Source organism: Pleuronectes platessa, chromosome 6 (genome assembly GCF_947347685.1).
Source record: "Pleuronectes platessa chromosome 6, fPlePla1.1, whole genome shotgun sequence".
NCBI lineage: Eukaryota > Metazoa > Chordata > Actinopteri > Pleuronectiformes > Pleuronectidae > Pleuronectes > Pleuronectes platessa.
In genome coordinates, this window is record NC_070631.1 from 21,264,729 (window position 1) to 21,283,679 (window position 18,951).

At 39.3% G+C, this 18,951-nt stretch overlaps 1 protein-coding gene across 2 annotated transcripts in view; it reads right to left on the minus strand.

Moving 5' to 3' along the window:
* Positions 1–18,951, minus strand: part of mtor (mechanistic target of rapamycin kinase) — a 90,958-nt gene that overhangs the window by 33,301 nt on the left and 38,706 nt on the right. For both annotated transcript variants that reach the window (XM_053424464.1, XM_053424463.1), the window contains exons 29-32: positions 7,744–7,819; positions 5,240–5,379; positions 1,000–1,100; positions 302–417 (exon numbers count right to left, since the gene is read on the minus strand). In XM_053424464.1, coding sequence (XP_053280439.1) covers positions 302–417; positions 1,000–1,100; positions 5,240–5,379; positions 7,744–7,819 — 433 coding nt within the window. The remainder of the gene's footprint in view (positions 1–301; positions 418–999; positions 1,101–5,239; positions 5,380–7,743; positions 7,820–18,951) is intronic.

The window sequence follows — 18,951 nt, forward strand, 5'->3', positions numbered from 1 at the left end:
TAAAAAAAACGCTCCATTTGATTTCTTTTAATGAAAATTCTGCGCTGATGGGGGAATTCAATCCTGACTGGAATAGTCGTAAAGTCATTTTTATGTGTCTTTGCAGCGTTAGTTTCCAATGATTTTAGCTTTTCAAACCTCGCTATGAAGATGAATTCGAATTCCAGAAGCCACGGGGCAAAGTCCTATGAGGCATGTCTTTATGTGATATCTTCTTAAAAACATACGAGGCCTTTAATGTACATTGAATGATAGGAAATATGCTCTATTGGGTGTATTTGTGTGTGATGATGTAACCCACCTGCTGGGCCAATGAGAAGAGGTCCTGATGCAAGGCGAGCACTGCCCTGTAGAAAGCGCCATCGTGTGTGTCTCTTGGGATCATGCACGTGTACTCCTCCATGCTGTCCCAGTGCCCTGGAGAAACATCAGTCAGATAAAGGATAAGGCAAAACGCTTATAGAAGTTCAGCAGCCTGTAAGTGCTGCTGTGAACCACACTCCACCTCCTCTTGCCATTACGTAAATGATTAAAGTCACTTCACTTCCAAAGAACGACAGCAAAAGATGTTCGAAATCTTAGGATTTAAAGGTCGGCTGTATCGTCTCAGGTCTCGCAATTGAGTTTGGAAAGTCAAAGCCTCAGTAGTCAGACCAGAATCCTCAGGGGTTGCTTCTGCAGTGTGGTCCCTGCTTTTCTCCACCATTGCACGTTATGATATGTCAATGTTATGACTGGAAACCAATCCCATGTAGTTATGTGAGGGAGACTTGGCAGGAGATGTTACTGTTTTCATTGCTGCCTGGTTTGCTTGCACTGTTTTAGTGAGTCACACAGAGGACCCTAAATGATCATGCACAAACCTTTCAATAAGACTTCTCTGACTGTTACTTTTTTGTCCATTGTTTCATGTCATATATATCATATAACTTATAACATGTTTGTGCAATTACTGTAAACTGAAAGTTCATATGTGATACAGGGTACATCAATGGTTACCTAGACCCCAGGCGGCAGCAGCAGCCATACGAGCCATCTTGGCCTGGGTTTCCTCGCTCACCAGCGTCCACTCCTCACAGCACTGCTGGTGTAACTGGCCCCTGGAAAACATTAACCATAGAGTTCATATTAAAAGGCAAATCCCAATCTGGTCCCAGTTATGACTTATATAATTCAGAACTGATCTGGGCTGAGATCGGGTAACAAAGTGCAGAGTATCATAGTTTACACTACCTGCAGAATGGCTAAATGGACAACTAACAAGCCATTTGTTCATAATGCATAATGGGAATGACTTATACGCTTTCATTTTGTAATGCCATCTGAAATTATCTGCATATCAGACAATGGATTAGAGTTGTTTGAAAACCTAACCCCAATCTGCATGTCTTTAGAATGTGGGAGGAACCCAGAATACCTGGAGAAAACCCACACAAACACAGGGATAACACACTGACACCACCAGGCTGATATATTACAGATAAATAAATAAATTGAAGAATATTCTGTATAACATTGTGAAGTTGGTCAAAAGGTAAAGAGTGAAATGCATGTTCCTGGTTGATTGTTGTGAATTTAGAACTGTATTTAAGTAGTAGTAACAAAACTGATTAAACTACATTTTCCCAACTTGTTGAGAGTAGAGGCAGGAGGAAGTACTCCAGCTTCCTCGCATATTTCAGGAGAAAGTAGTCTGGCTTCCTCCCAATGAATGCATGAATGGATGGAAAATATCAGCAATTTTTCTCACAGCTCTTACACACCATGGGATTGCAGATCATTTCAGATGACATTACACAATGAAATAGATTTGACTTTTTTAATAAATAATAAGTGATAGTAAAAAAAATGGGTTATGCTAATGTGGTCTTTTCTTCGAAAATATAATTGTTCTTGTTTTTACATGCGTGTCTTAGTAAGTTGGGAGTCATGATGACCAGAAGGTGGCAGTAATGAACATAAAAGCTGTTTAGTAACTGCGATCCGCGTTACTACCAGTTGCCTTTAAGTTATGTGTGTTGTCTCTATGAGACTGGTTGCTACTGTACGAACAGGAGAAACATGCAAAGCCAAAAAATGCTAGAGCCATCAAAAAGATCTGGGAGGAATGTGAAGCTCCTTCAAAAAAGTAAAAGAAGATGAGCTGCATTGCAGACTCTGCCAGGTAAAGCTATCAGAACTCTGCCACGACTATGCAGTCAGTTGAGAACTCTTCCTCTTTCAGTCTGTTTGTGCGTGTGCTTGTATCTTTGCTTGATTTTCCCATCCCGGGGCTAAAGTGATGTAATAATGTACCAGACTTTATTCTAAACAGATACAAAGGCTCTCCTGACGTCCACAAGTCATAATTATAAGATATACATACCAAGACAGTACATTTACTGTCCCTGCACTAAACAACAATTGAAGAAATCATTGACCAGAACAGCAAAGCCCTCTTGGCCCAGGATGAGAAAGAAACTGACTGGAGATATAGTATTTTTTTTTTTACCAATTACATCTGCCCCATTATTTATTTCTTTGTTTCTTCTTAAAGATGAACATATTAAATCAGTGTACCGTTCCACAAACGGCCTCATAATATCAAGTATCCCAGCAAACAGATGGATGTTCCCTGTTGGGGTCACGTGTATCTAACCATGACTAAATTCTCATTAAGAAAAATCAGTGCTGTATTGTCTAGGACCACAAAGCCCACCGCATGTGTTTTACAGAACGCTGGAGTTAACTTAGTGAGACAGAGAAAGAGACAGAGAGGGAGGGATAGACAGAGAGAAAGTGAGAGGCAGGTTTGGATGGAGGTCAGTTGGAGTGAAGTCGTTCTCCAGCTGCCTGGCTATCATACAACACAAAAGCAACAAGTACAGAAAGCTCCGGTACACTAGTCGTCCAGGTGTCCACAGCAGACCAAAACTATGGAAAGAGTGGTAAGATGTGTTTGAGTCATTTTATGACTCAGCCCACCGTATTTCACATCTTTGGAATTTTTATTAAAAAGGGTATAAAATAATTCTGTGAGCTTGAAAGAGACATTTATTTAGCATCAACATGTTTTTAGGGGCTCTACACTGGACAAGACTGGGCCACTCACAGGTGGAATACCAATTGTGCTGGATTGGCATTTCCGTCCCTCCCGTTGTGTTTACTTGTACCAGTTCAAATGGGACCATGTGTCCATGTGTGAGTGAATGTGGCTGAAGGTGTAATAGTAGGTTTCCATCACTGATGTCAGAATTTGTCACATTAGGACAAGCACCGGTGAAAATGTTTTCCGTATTGACGGCTGAAATCCCTAAAGTGTTCACAAGAGCTAGCTCAATATCAAGACCCGAGAACGCGCAATGAAAAAATGTCTCTTTGCTATTTTTTGGTATATGCCGTTGACAGGATCCGAGAGCCGCTAATAGTTGGGGCAAAATTTAAAATTGGCAACACGTCGCCCATTCAACTTCCACCTCGGCAGACCATTTGCTGCAAGTCAAATCCCTCTACTTTTATGACATTTCCTCAATTTGTCAAATAAAGGCAAAAAGTATACTGCTTTTCTTGACATTACAAAACACCCACTATCAACAAACCAACTTCAACCGGAACAGAAGACTGACAATTGGAAACACTTGTGTGGCTGTGCAGGGAAATCAATCAACTAACATCATACTATAGGAACACAGCGCGTGCTGAGTAGCAGGAGTTGACATCCCGGTATTTTGCATTGAAATCTTGTCAAAATCTGCTTCATGAAAAACAACCTGAAGGGCCTTTTGCATCTGTGTGTTTACATCGTAGCCTGTGTATAAAGATGGACGACACATCTCCACTTCATCCCACTGTCCAGAAATGAATCCAAAGTATCCCTGATGTGAAATATATCATCTTGAGTCGAAGTAGTGATCAGGGGAGATCACAGTCCCACCGATACACATGCTCGACCAATTGCAACTCAGTCTCAACTGTCAACCATGACGTGTCATCCCGTTTTCATAGCATCACATATATAATTAACCCTATAATTAACAAATTAAAAAACCATACTTAGCCGAAAAAATTAGCACTTGAACAAACATCATTGTGATTAGAACAATGACAGAAACGTCGAAAATGTAACTGATGTGTATTTTGACTTTTTGGTTTGGTCCATCTCCCATCCACTACGGACGAGGAGGAAGAGGTTACGACTTATACTACAGCCAAACACCAGGGGGCGCTCAAGATGCTTTGGCTTCACCTTTTGTTTCAAGTGAGGCCGTCTGAATAACTCTAAATCAAGTGTTGAGATATTTTTGGGTAATTTATGATGGACAATCGGACTTCTTAGACAAAAGACCCTTTTCAGGATGTCCCGCTTTTTTTGGAGGAAATAGTTAAACCGTCATAAACATTAATTGTATTGTAATAATTTCTCTCAGCAGTTTTGGATTAGCACAGGGAGGATCCGTACAATACCTAAACGTAACAGGGAACAATATGCTCTGACTCAAGTCAGCTGTACTGAATCAGTCTTACTCATCCACTCACACAAACATAAACACAAACCCTCTCTAGATGAATCACTTTCTTGTAAAATGATTGAATCACTTTCTTAAGAAATGAATCATACTTTATACAACAATGGTACTTGGATGGTCAGGTTACATAAGTAAACCAACATCTGCTTAGCGTCATCATTCTTTGACGTTTCACATATTTAGAAAATGCTTCAGACATCTCGTGACTTTCTTTCCCCTTAAAGATTCTCTTTGAAGGTGAGCCGTCGTCATGGAGATGAGCCCCGGCCGTGGGGCTGTGAGGTTTCATTGGAGTGGCGGCGCCTCTTACTGCTGCTGGATACCTGCTCATGCATTTCCTGGTAAAATTACATCATTCAAGTGAAAGAAGCTGTTTTCTCTCTTTTTGCTCAGTCATCAAAGGGCTAATGACAGGAATCATTAGGAAAAAGGCTGCAAATGTACTATGAGCAAAAAAAAGAGGGAATCAGGAGCGAACAGCAAGTCGACAGCCCGCGGATGCTGTCTCTATCCATTAGAGCGCAAGAACTGAAGAACTAAAATGTGCTCTTTCTTTTATCACATCAGTGAAATCCTATTTATATCAATGTGCCCAGAGCAGTTTGTGTTCGAAAAAAAGGAACGCCAGGTCAGCATTTTTAAAACATATGTGAATCCGGGACCTGGCGGGGAATCACTGATTTAAACAAGTTGTTGTAGCCTGGAAATCACAGCAGATTTGACTAAAGACCTACCATTCTCCCAGGGCCTCCAAGCAGCGCATCCTGCCCAGGATGAGCTCTGGATCCTCTTTGTTTATGTCGATCTTCTTGTCGTATGCCACCAGGGCATCTTCCCACTCGTGCAGCTTCTCATACCAGGTGGCTTGGATTTCCTGGTGGAAAAACAGACAATAACGAGTAAGAAACTCGGCCCATTAAACTAATAAAGGCCACACGATTATCACTGATCTTTTGTCTGTGCTTCATCACCAGGCAAACAAGTTTTTATTTTTTTGTTCATTTGTTCATTTAATGAATAGTTTGAGTGTGAGCAAAGACCTTTGGAACTACGCTCCTTGTCCAATTACAAACAGCTTCCAAAGCTAACTTTGATTATTGTATATAAATGTATTAAACACACACAGACAAACACATACTGTATACACGTTCACTTCTCACATTGCTCCAACCTTTCCCTCTCACAGTAAAGCTTTCCAAATTGTTACCTCATAAACAAAGTTCCTGGATTGGGCAGTGAAACTGTTTTTACTGAGTCTTTTCACTTTTACCATGCCGTTACGGAGAAACATAAATACAGTTTACAAAACGCAAAAGGAAAGACCTTTACCATGGGCGTCCTAATGGCTGGGAAATACTTTTGTCTGGCTAAAATTAACCCCTTCTTTAAATCAAGTGAATGCTTTCTATTCTATGTTTTGTCACTGCATCTTTCCACCACTGACCGCATACATGTCATCACACGGCACAGCCCCTACATTGAGGATTTCTAATGACTTGTTGATTTTTCTAACCACAAATTGCCATGAACTTTACATTTTCACACCACAGAGCATTTAGTTATATTTAGTTAATCGCTGCAAATTTTTTTTCCTTTCTTTCCTAAATGGCTGTTTTATGTACTCTTCAATTATTTTAGAATACAATAAACCTGTATTACATATTGCCAAATAACATCAATAATTTCCCACGAGGAAAGTAAAATCACATGAATAGATCAATCAGATTGGACAACACTCATTCATACAGCCAGGCAGGTCCGAGTCCCTATGGATGCAGGGGAACAGTAAACAGTGCCAGGTTTGAGCAGATGCAGTCTTTCCATTTGTAGGATAGAAAATAGCTCTATAGAGCCGATATGCTAACCAGGGTAGAGTGTATGTCTCCAAGGCAAAGGAATGTGTTCCAGCTGCTCAAATGCCCTTTAAATTTTTATTGAATAAATTACACGTGTCAAGTAAATTCTCAGTAAGTAATTCTAAATTGCAAAAAAAGTGTTTGATAATTAATTTTATGATTGATTTTGGAAAGCTGGGACAAACTAGATAAGGTTCAAGCTGAACACAACATTTGTTAATAATTAATTAACAACTTGAATAGTTCATTATTCGTAATACCTAATTTTGGTCTCAATACATAAAGCGTGTCATATATATAGTTGAATTATCATTTATACATTATTTAATACCTGGGACAAGTTCATAAACAGAGAACATGAAATATTGAAGAGTTTTCACAAAGGCCGAGGAGTCCTCTACATGACTGAAAGATTCCAGAGGTGAAATAAAAAAGAATATTAAAGATTTAACTCTGTCAATAAATTATATTATTAATACAGCATATTTAAGAATAAGGTTAAACTATTGCAATACTGACATTCAGGAGTGATATTCTGTGGCTTTATATTTGGCCCATCTACAGTCACATAGATGATAACAGTAAATTAAGCTCTTTATGGAATGAACAAACCGCTTGCTATTAAAAAATAATTACTGTTTTTACTTTTTGGTATGAAACTGTGAAGCCTTTTCACAAAGTAGTCCAAAGTTTTATTTTCTAAAAAAACACACAGCAGCGAGAAATAAAAAGGTGTAAGAAAATCCAGATATCATGTCAATGGGATGAAGAAGTCCATAATTCTGCTCTTTGTCCTTGACAACTAAACAACATAGCAGATGGCTTTTCCACGTGCAGCACATTCAGAACAGGGTGTTCTGGGGTATGAGTCTCAAATGACCCTTTACTCCAAGTTATATTGTGTGTATGGAGGAAAGGATACCCTGGGAAGAAGTGAATGTAGACAAGAGGCCACACATAAAACAAAACGTTTAGGTTTGTGTGCAGCCATGCTATTGGTACTAATAACAGAACATAATACAAACAAGTAAGTCCTGTAGGAAAGTCAACGAGTTGAGGGACAAATGTAAAGCTACGCCAATGTGCTTTATACTCTGTCTAGGCTGGATTTTATAACTCTATAAAGTTAGAAATCCAGCAATTATTTTCTACTGCGTCTTGTAGAAATGTTACAGTAACCTGATTGAATGTATTTAACTGGGCAATGAAACATGTTGCCAAAAGATATTGGACTGGGCTGTAGCAAGGGTTTAGCTAGTTGGAAAACAATTTAAGGGGCGCTAACAGAAAGTTACAGTGTCAAGTCTGAATACAACATAAGATAGGGTATCCTGTTTTGACTGGAGGAAAAAAAAGACCCAAGGAAAAGAACAAGTGCTCACCAGCTCCCCAAAATGTTTCATGGCGTACTCCAGCACCCCAGATGCCGCTTCAGGCTGCTGCAGTTTGTTGTTGATGCTGCAAGACAGGACAAAAACAAAGACGAGCTATTAGGGAAATTAGGGGGAAAAACAGAAAAACTAGGAAAGAACATTTGATGAGATTAACATGTGGACATGACAGCATGTGGATGCAGGTACTATTGTCATTAAGACTGGCAAATGGCAAAGAGAAACAACCTCACCATAAATTAAGTATATAACTAGAATGCTTGACTCGTGTACTTGCTGAACATCCATCATTTTCAAATCACTGTAGTAACAAAATACTATGGTAATGTAGCACATCCTCCGCGTAAATGATTATACACAGGAGATTCATGGAGATAGTATGTCTCATGTCTGACCTTTTTCTGGGAAGGAACTTCGAATGTGTTGAGATACTGTCTCCTCAGAAAATGTAATTGCACCCCTTATTAAGATTTATTTCTATTAAGGAGATTACATTTTATTATAAAACTGATTTAAAAATGTGACTATCCCCAACACTCCAGCCAAATCCCATACACTTCCAGAGGATAATTAAAGCAACGGCATGCACAAGACCACAGTTTGGAGTGCAGCAGCCAACTGTCTTTGAGCTTTTGATTCTTAATGAATTTTGAATAAAACATTTTTACTTTGTCACTAGAGGTTACTAAGTATAGACTGATCTGCAATTTTTTTCCATTGAAAATTAAATCCAGAGCACATTTAAGTGTGCAAACCGTAAGGGAATCTGAATACTAGCCATAATTAATTAAAAAATCTAATTTTCTTCCCCTTTCTTTCCTCTTCACTTTGTAATGTCACTACCATTCTATTTGTGTGCTTCATTAAAGCTTACATACATGCACTGAACTCAGATTATCTGGAGTGGCTGAGAGAACGCAATTGGCCGAGTCACTTGCTCCGGACATTCTCCTTTCCTGGCAACCCCTTAGTTAAAACTCTAGAGAATGCCTGAGGGAGCCCATGTGAGAACACAGCTGGGACGTAACCTTGAGCAAGTAAGCATATTGATAACTTTTATAACAAAAATAAAACAGATACCTCAGGTTGAAAATGAGGATGTGAATAAATTATATTTCGCCTCCTGCAAGCTCCACTCAGACGCAAACCCAAACCTGAACGCCCCGAAGATGGTCCTATTGCTAAAGCATCTGACCTGGAGAATCTGCCGCGATATTGAAATGCGAAAGGTAAAGTCCTGACCCAATTGTCTGGAAGTTTTCCAGAGTTAGTGACTGGAAACAGCTCAAGATGTCTAGGTTGTTCTTTCTAGATCCTACCCATCTTTGTGAAGGCACCAATGAACCAATAGAAATCAGTAGCAAATAGATATGGTTGTGATCTCTCACCAGCTCCTCAACCACAAACACAGACTATAATGATGCGGAATCAAGCCAGTGGAAACACGGACACTGAATCAGGGGAATCTCTGCTATTAGGTGAGAAGTGTGTCCCTGTGCCATTGTGTTTCTTCATGAAAACTCATTTAACCATCATTCTGAGGTACTCTTACCATTGCCAGCCAACTAAGAAACCTGCCTCAATAAGGAGCAACATAAACGTTTCCTCTTTCAGCAAATGTGTTTATTGGGAAAAGTAAATGCACCTAATGACATCTGTCGCACTCGTTTGACAAATGACGTGTTATCTGTCATGACATCACAAATCCTGTTTTGTGCACCTTCCACTCACCCGCACCGCCACCACATCTGGAAGCACTAATGAAAGCCACAAGTCTATTATATTTCCTCAACTGCAAACTCTGTGAGCAACCATGGCTATTCCATCTGTTAAACGTAGCGTTTGAAGAGTTCCCTTATGCAGTGGATTTCCTGAGGACTGCAGACATGGGCTGGTGAAGAATACTTGAGCAAACAATATATGTCAGGAACTCGGTCTGACACATGGTAAAGGCCAGGAACCTTGATGAAATGGCACAGCAAGGGGTCGTGGCAAAGCTCAGGGAACCACTGGTGCAGACCTTCATGGACAGGTAAAATAACAAATAAATAAAACAGGAGCTGTCTACATAGTTGGGAATAGAAGACAAGTACGTTTTAAAAAGCTCTGCCAGACTCTTTGACTCAATGCTTTGAGTTGCTAACTGTGTGTCAATCGAAATACAAAATCCACTGAGAACTATGTAGCATTATGTGTATGTGCTGTTCCACAGTTCTGCAGTGAGGGGACTTCAGGAATGATTTTCTGCAACTCAGGATGCAGAAAATCATTCCACCCTTTTCTTTACTGATACCAACTCTGTCAGGATTCAATAACAAGTCTCTTTTTGGTGGTTTATGTTTTTTTGTGGCTTGTATGAATTGTATACCATTTTTAAATTGTTACTTATATGTAATATGGATGACTATAAGACGTATGATAGCTTTGCCATGTAGCTAAAGAAACTGAATGTCACAATAGTGAAGCCCCATAGCCTTAAAAGAATCGTAAAAAAACTAAGACACAAATTAAATTAGATTCCTGTTGGTGCATGCCATAAAGAATATATTACTAAATTAGAGGTATTTCCAATAAATGTTCAGTTGGCCTTATCAATCAAACACTTTCTTGTGTTCACTGTAAGTCGGTTATGTTTTATGCCACCACCCCAATAGTTCTTTGCTGAAGTGCACTAAAAATGTAGCCTTAATTCATCCATCCATCCATCCATCTGTGAACGAACTAAAGCAAACAGTAGTCGTGCGGGACTATATTGTCATTTCACACATTCCAGCAATCAAAGTCATTTCTCAAAAGATGCTGTTGTAAACAGCTGACGCAGAGCGTGCAACTTAAAGACCCGAACTAAATCCAGCTACACACAGTGTGATTGCTTAACATGAGGAATTGCGCTCATTTTTGTAAATGAGCATTTGTCTATGACTCTCATGGGGCTTAACAGAGTCCTATGCAATGTTTCAGCAACCAATTCAATAATTACCCCACGGAATTCAATAAATACAACTAGCATCAACTATTCTAAATAACATTGTCAGTATTGCACTGGTATGTTTTCTAAATTTGACTCTCAAATGATACTGCCTGTTGTCAAATCCTCACATTTCGAGCAACACACAGTCCTCAATGTCTCACCACACACAAGCTGAGGAGGTGCACCACGGCTGCCCAGATGTGGTTTCATCTGAGGAGACAAATCTGAATAAGGGCTTTCTCTCTTCTGGACCCTGGAGAATTCATTGTCCCTCGGCTGAAGCCATCTGGCTGCAGGCTCCGAGCACATGCAGTCTAAACACATCCAGATGAAGAGCCTCACATAATTTTCTTCTCAACCAAGAACTTCATCAAACTATTAGCAATCAGAAAACTTCTTGAGACCAGGGCCGAGCCTTCTTGTGCAGCTCTACAAGTATCCCTTCCTGAGTGGATCTTTCCTTGGATTTGTTCGCGTGACTCATGTAGAAGTCAGTGATGAGCGCCTGGGCTTAACTTTAATCAACTGTAAAACTGTGACGGTTGATTTTATTTTGCCATGACATTTAAGTGGTATGAGTGGTATGTCCTGACATGAATTTATTTTAAGGTTTCATTTAAAACCATGAATGAAGTCAACATGCGGTTCTTTCCCACAGAAGTTCAGAAGGGGAGATCCTTGATGTCACTCTTAAAATACATGAGGCCAGAATGAACAGTTTCATCTTTCAGCGTTCTCAATGACTGGGACTTTTGAATTGCTCCTCCTATTGCAAAAAGCAGAGCAGTGCACCATTGCTGTTCAAATGAGAAGAGAAATACCTCAATCACTTATATTTGGCTTTTAACTTTTAAAATGTTTACAGTGACAACATGCGTTTATGGCATAATCTCATCAGATGTGAATGTTTCAGCTGGGGCTTTGCTTCAGACTTGCCGTTATATAAAGCACAGGGGAAAACGTATCACTTTCCACTATGTCACAAGAGTGTAATACAAAAGATTTATCACATCGAAAACTTTGAACCAGCTTTTTCTGATTAATCTAGTACAGTAAGGCACGATTACCGTAGGTCAGAAAGCACTGAGAGGGAGTAGAATTATATAATTTCTTTTCAGATTCTAAACACTTGACCACAGAAGAAAAGTTAAAAACCTAGGGTAGAAAGAAAATCCCTTCTGCTCTGACCGAATAACACTCAATCCCCAAAACTAAAGTGGCTTGGGATTTTCTTTGAGAGGAGAGCGAGAGCATGATCCCTGAGGAAATTGTACATATTTCCCCCACAGAGCTGGTACCCTGCATGTGAAGCTCACAGAGGAAAAGAAAAAAAGAAAATAATCAGACCTCACTACTGGACCTAATCTAATCTAATCAGGAAGATGTCCACTTGATCCATGCTGATTTTCTGATTGCCAAGTGCTGACTCCTTCCTCAAATGTTGAATATAATAATTCTAAATGGAAATGGCTGTCTCAACATCTAATGAATTGATTCACTTTTTTTTTTTTTATCCTTCAATTATTTAAGGTATACTGACATATACAGTGGGGTTAAAATTCTAAAATCACTGACCTGAAAGTGTTTAAACATATGACCTCTGAACCAAGAGTCATGTCTTTGTTACACTGTAAACATCTGATCCGGTTAGTTTTGGATTCACATTGGAATTTAGGGAGCAAACATAGGACTTTTGTATGCTAAATACATCCTGTCGTTATCACCTCCATGGGCTGTGTCTGCCTATACCTGACATTGATTGATATATGGAAGGGCTTGCGTCTGATGTCAACATGTTGTTGATTAGGCAGGTAATAGTCAATTCAAATTTATGAACCAGTTCATTTAGATAATTTCATAGCCACTGTAATATATTTACAGTGTACAGCATCACCAACTTCACACCCAGTACTCAACAAAAGTTAGTACGTGCCAAATAAATGTTTTCATCGTTTAACCATACCAAATCAATCTCTGTGCAGCTGTTCTGGTGTATTGGTGATGGCATGCCCACCAGTTAAAAAAAACAAAGACACAGGCATTTCAGCCCTTATTGGCAGAAGACCATGGCTTTGTTTTTCATAAGGATCGTGCTGTGTGCACGCTATGTTTTGAAAATGTTGTGTGCCGAACGTCCAGTGGTAAGCGCCACTTTGAGACAAGGCACGAAATAAGTATTAAAGATCAGGCAGACAAGGGAGAAGCAATCAAACGTGCACTGTCCAGGTATGGGAAGCAAGACAACTCTCTCATAGTCTTGGCCACTGCCAAAAACCATACGACTGAAGCAAGCTTTCACAATTCGAGTGTGGTTGGTGGGGTTAATGAAAAACGTATTACTGCAATCATAATGAGATAAACATGTTTCTTTAAAGTGTGGAACTTTGAATCTCCTAAACATTTGTTATATTAACTTTTATTATCGATGTTTGATATGGCATACTAAGTAGAAAGAAAATTTCACATTGGCACTTATTGCCAAAAAGGTAGCCGACCCCTGCATTATACTGACAGAGGTAAAGACTACCATCAATCTTGCAACCTCTGGTTTGGACTAAACTGAAAAGTCTACAGGTCCAGACCAAGAAAGATAGGTGGGAAAGTGCCATTTATGGTACTGCATTGTCAATGAATGAAGCAAAAATGTATTGAAAGATGTTTATTGGCAGGTCAGGTTCTTGAAGAAAGCATATCAGCAAGTACAGGACTGTATGAGAAGTTAGTTTTGTGCCTTTAAAAGAAAAGAAGCTTCCCACACGAATTAACGGATTATCAGTTGTTGATTTGGTTTGGTTTGGTTGAAGACTGTTGGAGCATCTTCAAGTTAGCTGAATCTTTCCATGTCACTGGGCTCGCTTACACAGAACATTTTTTAAGGTCCATTACACTGCTCGATCTTTCACACCACTGAGCCTGACATTTGCACCACTACATGCAAACTGGAACAGTGACTCTGGTTGTTTGACACTTCTCTGGCCTTTGTGCCTAAAGAGCTATTCATTGGTGGGGCTGCCAAAATGCAATCAATAATATTCTCAGACAAAATTAAGCCAACTATCTAGCACCTTGGGGATGTTTTTTTCCATTGCGTAGGCCTTGTCTTAGCAAGCTACAGATGAGAGTCAGAGCTGACAACACTCAAAACACTGCATCAACCAAAAACTGCTTAGGAAACAATCCTCCTAAGGCATGAGCATACGAGTAGTACAATTTAAGAAATTAAGTGAAAATAAACATTTCCCTTGAGGATGAGCTCATGTTTACGAACAGATCCAGGTCCTGAATGAAGAAACAAAACAACTAAAACTAACTTATTCTGGCAAACAGGTGACACATTTGTGAAAAGTACATTCTTCAAAAACACATACAACCACACAATTACAATTCACACAACTTAGTAAGTGGTCAAACTAAAGCAACAACTGCAATTTTCTCGAAGAGCGATCCACTCTAATTTAAATATGTCAACCATATAGGGATTGATCATCTTCCAGATTATGAAATAATAACTGGATGAACCCATTTAACCTTTTCCTAAACCAATGTGGCATGGAGTAGCTTTGTTTTCCTTTTGTCCAAAGACAAGATGCACCAACAGTCCCATTCAGACATCAGACTTGTTTATACAAGTTAATTGAAGACGTTTTAAGACCTTTTTAATACCACTTGACAAGAAATTAAGACTAAACTTGCGATGGAAATAAACACCAACCAGGAAAATACACAAGTTCCAAGTAAACACTTTATGTCTGAAAGAGACTCCACAACTGCCCAGAGTTTCAAAGACTCCCGACACACAGTGCATTTTGTTTCATATGCACTTCCGGGACTGGCTTTAACTGCATGTAGTAGTACTTCGAGTCATTCTCACGTTGACGTTGAAATATTATTGTTAAAAAATGCCATAGCTGAACAGTGTCAGTCAACACTGTCTAAAATGAGGACCCAAATCCTAAATTGTAATACATCAATACAGCATAAATCTTTTACTCTGGCATAAGCATATGGAAATAATGAGCAACAGATCTTGTCTCTGTGCATCTTAAGAGAGTAGTGCATCACTGCATGAGATAAGCAGGGAGGCATCGGAAGTCTTTACTTCAGTCCTCCGCTTCCTTCCCGATTCTCCTGGGATGAGTGTAGCTAAAGAGAGGTTTAACCTATCAGACACCATCTGACTAACCCACTGTCTCTGAGCATAAGGAAACACTTAGTATCCACTGACTTCAAAATATATTGCTTTTAAAATCTTATAAGAACAGAAGTAAATCTTATTAGAACCTTTGTGCTTTTGAAGGAGGTATTGGAATGCGGGAATAAACTTCCCAAAAAATTCCCAATAATATAATGTATAGAGAGAACAGGCTATTTATATTTTACTTTATCCTCAAGTAAGTTGTGGTAAGTCTGCGTGTTAGGGGGCCATTGAGACATCAGCCGGAGAAACCATTCCACCCATGTTTTCACCACACTATCACCATATTGGGACACCCGGGCAGAATGTTTCCCCTGGGTTCCTCACCTTCAGGTCAAGAGGCCAACAGAACAAAGCGTCTCCAGTGGCCGACCCCCCCAAAAAAAAAGAAAAAGCCTGAGAGTCACCTCATTGGAATGCGGCCGTTGCTAAGCGGACAAAGAGATCCTTATACAAGTTTTTGGAGGGATCTGAGTTTCTGCAGACAACATATTGAAATGACATCTTCAGTGAAATTATCCAATAAATATTTCCAACGATATTTGATACGTTTATTTCCCTCAATTCAGATTACGTCGGCTCAGGCTATAGTTATTTTTCCCCCAAAAACAATGAATCAAGCAGTGGAGTACAAATGGCTTGTTTAAACAAAAGGATTAAAGCAGAATAATTACGCGGCAAAACACTCGATGATCAAAGAGGATAGAATGGCATTTATTTGTTTGGAATAATTCAGGAAACCATTCTAAATTCATGGAGAAAAGATATGTAATCAGTGAAAATGTATACAGCTTTGTAATAAAGACACAATAATAGTTTTCCCCTGACTTAAATGAATGGTAAGACATGCTTAAATGACTAAGATCACAGAGATAAAAGAGCTTAATGGTTAGGCAAGAAAAAACAATGGAATCGCTGGATGTTGGCACAAGTGTTTTTGCTTTGTGTCCTGTTTTTATTCCAGTGTCACGAAATGTTTGTCTGAAGCAAAGCCACATGGTCAACTCTGCTTACCCAAGGCACAGGGAAGTATTCTGAAGGGATAGTGGCTAATCCACTCTTTTCCTCTCCAGTACCCTTTGCCCCGGCTACTGGTTTGTGGTGTGGTGAGAATAGACAGCCGAAGCATGGCTGGCATCCAGACTCCACCTGTTAGCCATCACCAGCTTAAGCCACGAGACCGCTTGATGGTCTGCCAGGGCATGAGGTCGTCCACTTTCAGAGCTATGGGATGACCCGGTGCATACTGACTATTTTGCGCTATACGTGACCAGGTTTAACAGAGCTGAGGATCATTGACCTATAGCTCAGCTGCTTGCCTTAGCTGTCTAAAATGTAGGTTATATCTATCTTATGATGATTTGAAAAAGGCTTAGAGACATTGTCAAGCATGTCCTTTCTATTCCCATTCATTTTTCGAAAGGGTAATGATGATTAAGTCAGTTAATAAGAAAATAAAATATCAGACTGTAGATAAATTTACATTATTCTTTGCCTATTAAGAAAACCATGAGTTAGCCTTATAATGTCAGACTTTAAAAACAACTCGAAACCACATTGATTCTATGATAGCATTATCTATGATATAGAAAAGGAAGTGTTTACCTTCAGCCTAGATTTGTATTGTTAATCTTAACAAGGATAAGTTAATAACTAAATAAAAGTATAAAACCTTCAAATAAGACCAACTGGTTCCAAAATGTTTCAAATTCAAAGTGGAGAAGGGGGCGGACAGAGTAGACAGGTGGAAGAGGTTACTGTCAATACAGATTATGTAATTGCAAAGTTTTCAGATAGAAGCTGTGGAATCCATTGGCTCTTGCTTTCACCTCCTGCTTTTCCTGTAACTGAACCCATGAGTACTCATCTGACAGCTTGGCCCCCACGGTTACCTTCTGATTACAAAACCTTTTTCCAGCATATTTAGGGACACAATATCCATCAGAGAGCATATTTTGATTGAAAACACTTTGTTTAGTCAGCTCTCACTCAACAAAGATAAGTAGCCTCCTGCAATTAGCACAGCATGGTGTCTGAGTTGTCTTTAAGGGCAAAGGAAAAAAGACCTGTCCAATGAAATGTGTGGGCTTACCGAGGAAGTCATATAAAGAAGCAGCTTTGGTTAAAGTTTAGTGAATACCTCTTAATTTAAAAGGAGCCATGCATTCTTCACACAGAGCCTGGTTAGACACGGCTAGAGGGGGTGGGTGTTTAAAGAAGCTGTTTTGAAGGGGAAAAACAGCATGCTGCTAAACGTATAAAACAGCATCCAGCTGGACTTTCCTGTACTAGCAATGAATGACAGAGTCCAGGGCCAAAGGAAAGTGATGCCGCTGGGATCCATTGCTGCAGAGTGAGATGTGACTCAGAGAGCAGTTAGGGCAATGAGAGGATCCAGGAAGGCAAATTATCCAGATTTTTCCAAAAGAGACTGACGTACATCAATGACTTCGGGTTAAGATTTACAGGAAGGTCAACAGGCACCCCGCACCATAAAACATCGCATTATTGAACCGTTAGAAACATCTGACAACTGGAGAAATGTTATTTTTATAGGAGCTAAGATGGGAAGGATAAAAATAGAGCAAACACTTAACTTCTATTAAGTACAAGACTAGTAAACCTTCTGCCTTTACCTTTTTGTATGCAGAGTTCCAAATCTAAATTTATTTTTAATATAGCTCCATTATATTTAACATATCATAGCAAAGATGCTTAAGCTAACCAAATGAGATTTAAATACTCTTCGGATAGGCTCTAAAGATTTTTTATTACAACATTATTGGGGGAGACTGAAACAAAGGATGTTGTTTTCGGTTCGAATCAGAATTAGAATTTGTCAGGCAATTAAAACTTTGCAGCTAATCAAACATGAAAGTAGCCTTATATCTTTCAATGATGATTTTTATAGAAGAAACAATTGCTTATGACTCCCATGTGCCCTACAAGTCAACCCCACACAAAACTAAAAGCACATGTTAAGATTCAACAACATAAAAAAAAAAGGCAAAGACTAAAGGGGAAATTGCAAAGCAGTGACCAGTAGTAAAAAATGAAGAGCTACACACATCCAAAGTATTTAGCTTCAACACTTTGACACTTAGAAGCAATAACAGACCATTTATTGATTGAGTAATACTTTGGAAACAGAGGAAAGACATACTTATTTATTTGAACCGCAGCTCCCCAAAGGGTGATGCTTAGCAGAACGTCTCCTTATTTGTTTGCCAGAACACGTGAGGAAAAGTGAGGGACTCTTGCCAAACATTTGGCAGGAGGGACACCAAAAAAATTAGGTCTTAGGAAAAAACAAAGCATCGCTGATGATGAAGGATTACGTAATACAATGGTATATGAGGGTGTTTGTTCTTCCAGAAATTAAATAATTTCATACAAAAGGAAAAATTTGACCAACTCAGTACTACAGTACAGGACATGGGAGTGTATTTTCAAATAAAATAAACTCCAATGCAAACCATGACCTTGTTATGGACTAATGATCAGTATTAATACGTTAAAGGCAGATTGGTGAGTGGTCAACAGTTAATGTGCAGCCGAGAGTGAGATGTCTGGATTTGTTGATCGTTTGATTAAGTCCAGGCAGGACTGTCTCCATAGATTTCTATTTAGATACAACAACAAAAAACTGCATATACAGCATAGATCTTGAGCGATTTAAAAACTGTATTAATTCAGTGTTTGAGTGGTTAAATTTATCTTTTTTTACTATGCTGTGCATTGTCAGCTTTTTTACTGACTGACTGACTCCTCTTTTTCAGACAGTTCCTTCCATCCATGTGGAGAGGGGAAAAGCCATAAAGTTCAAGTAAAAATTGACAGGAATGTCCTGGTCAGGCCATGTCTCGGTTAGTGCTGTTAAGCACAATTCCTTGCATTTACAGCATACCCTGGCACTTCGTCATGGCAGTTTACCACTTCTGTTCGGAAATGGACGCAAAAAGCCGAGTACCACAAAGGTCATGCATAATGCCAATGGCATACTATGATAACCACAAGAAACCCCACAACCAGC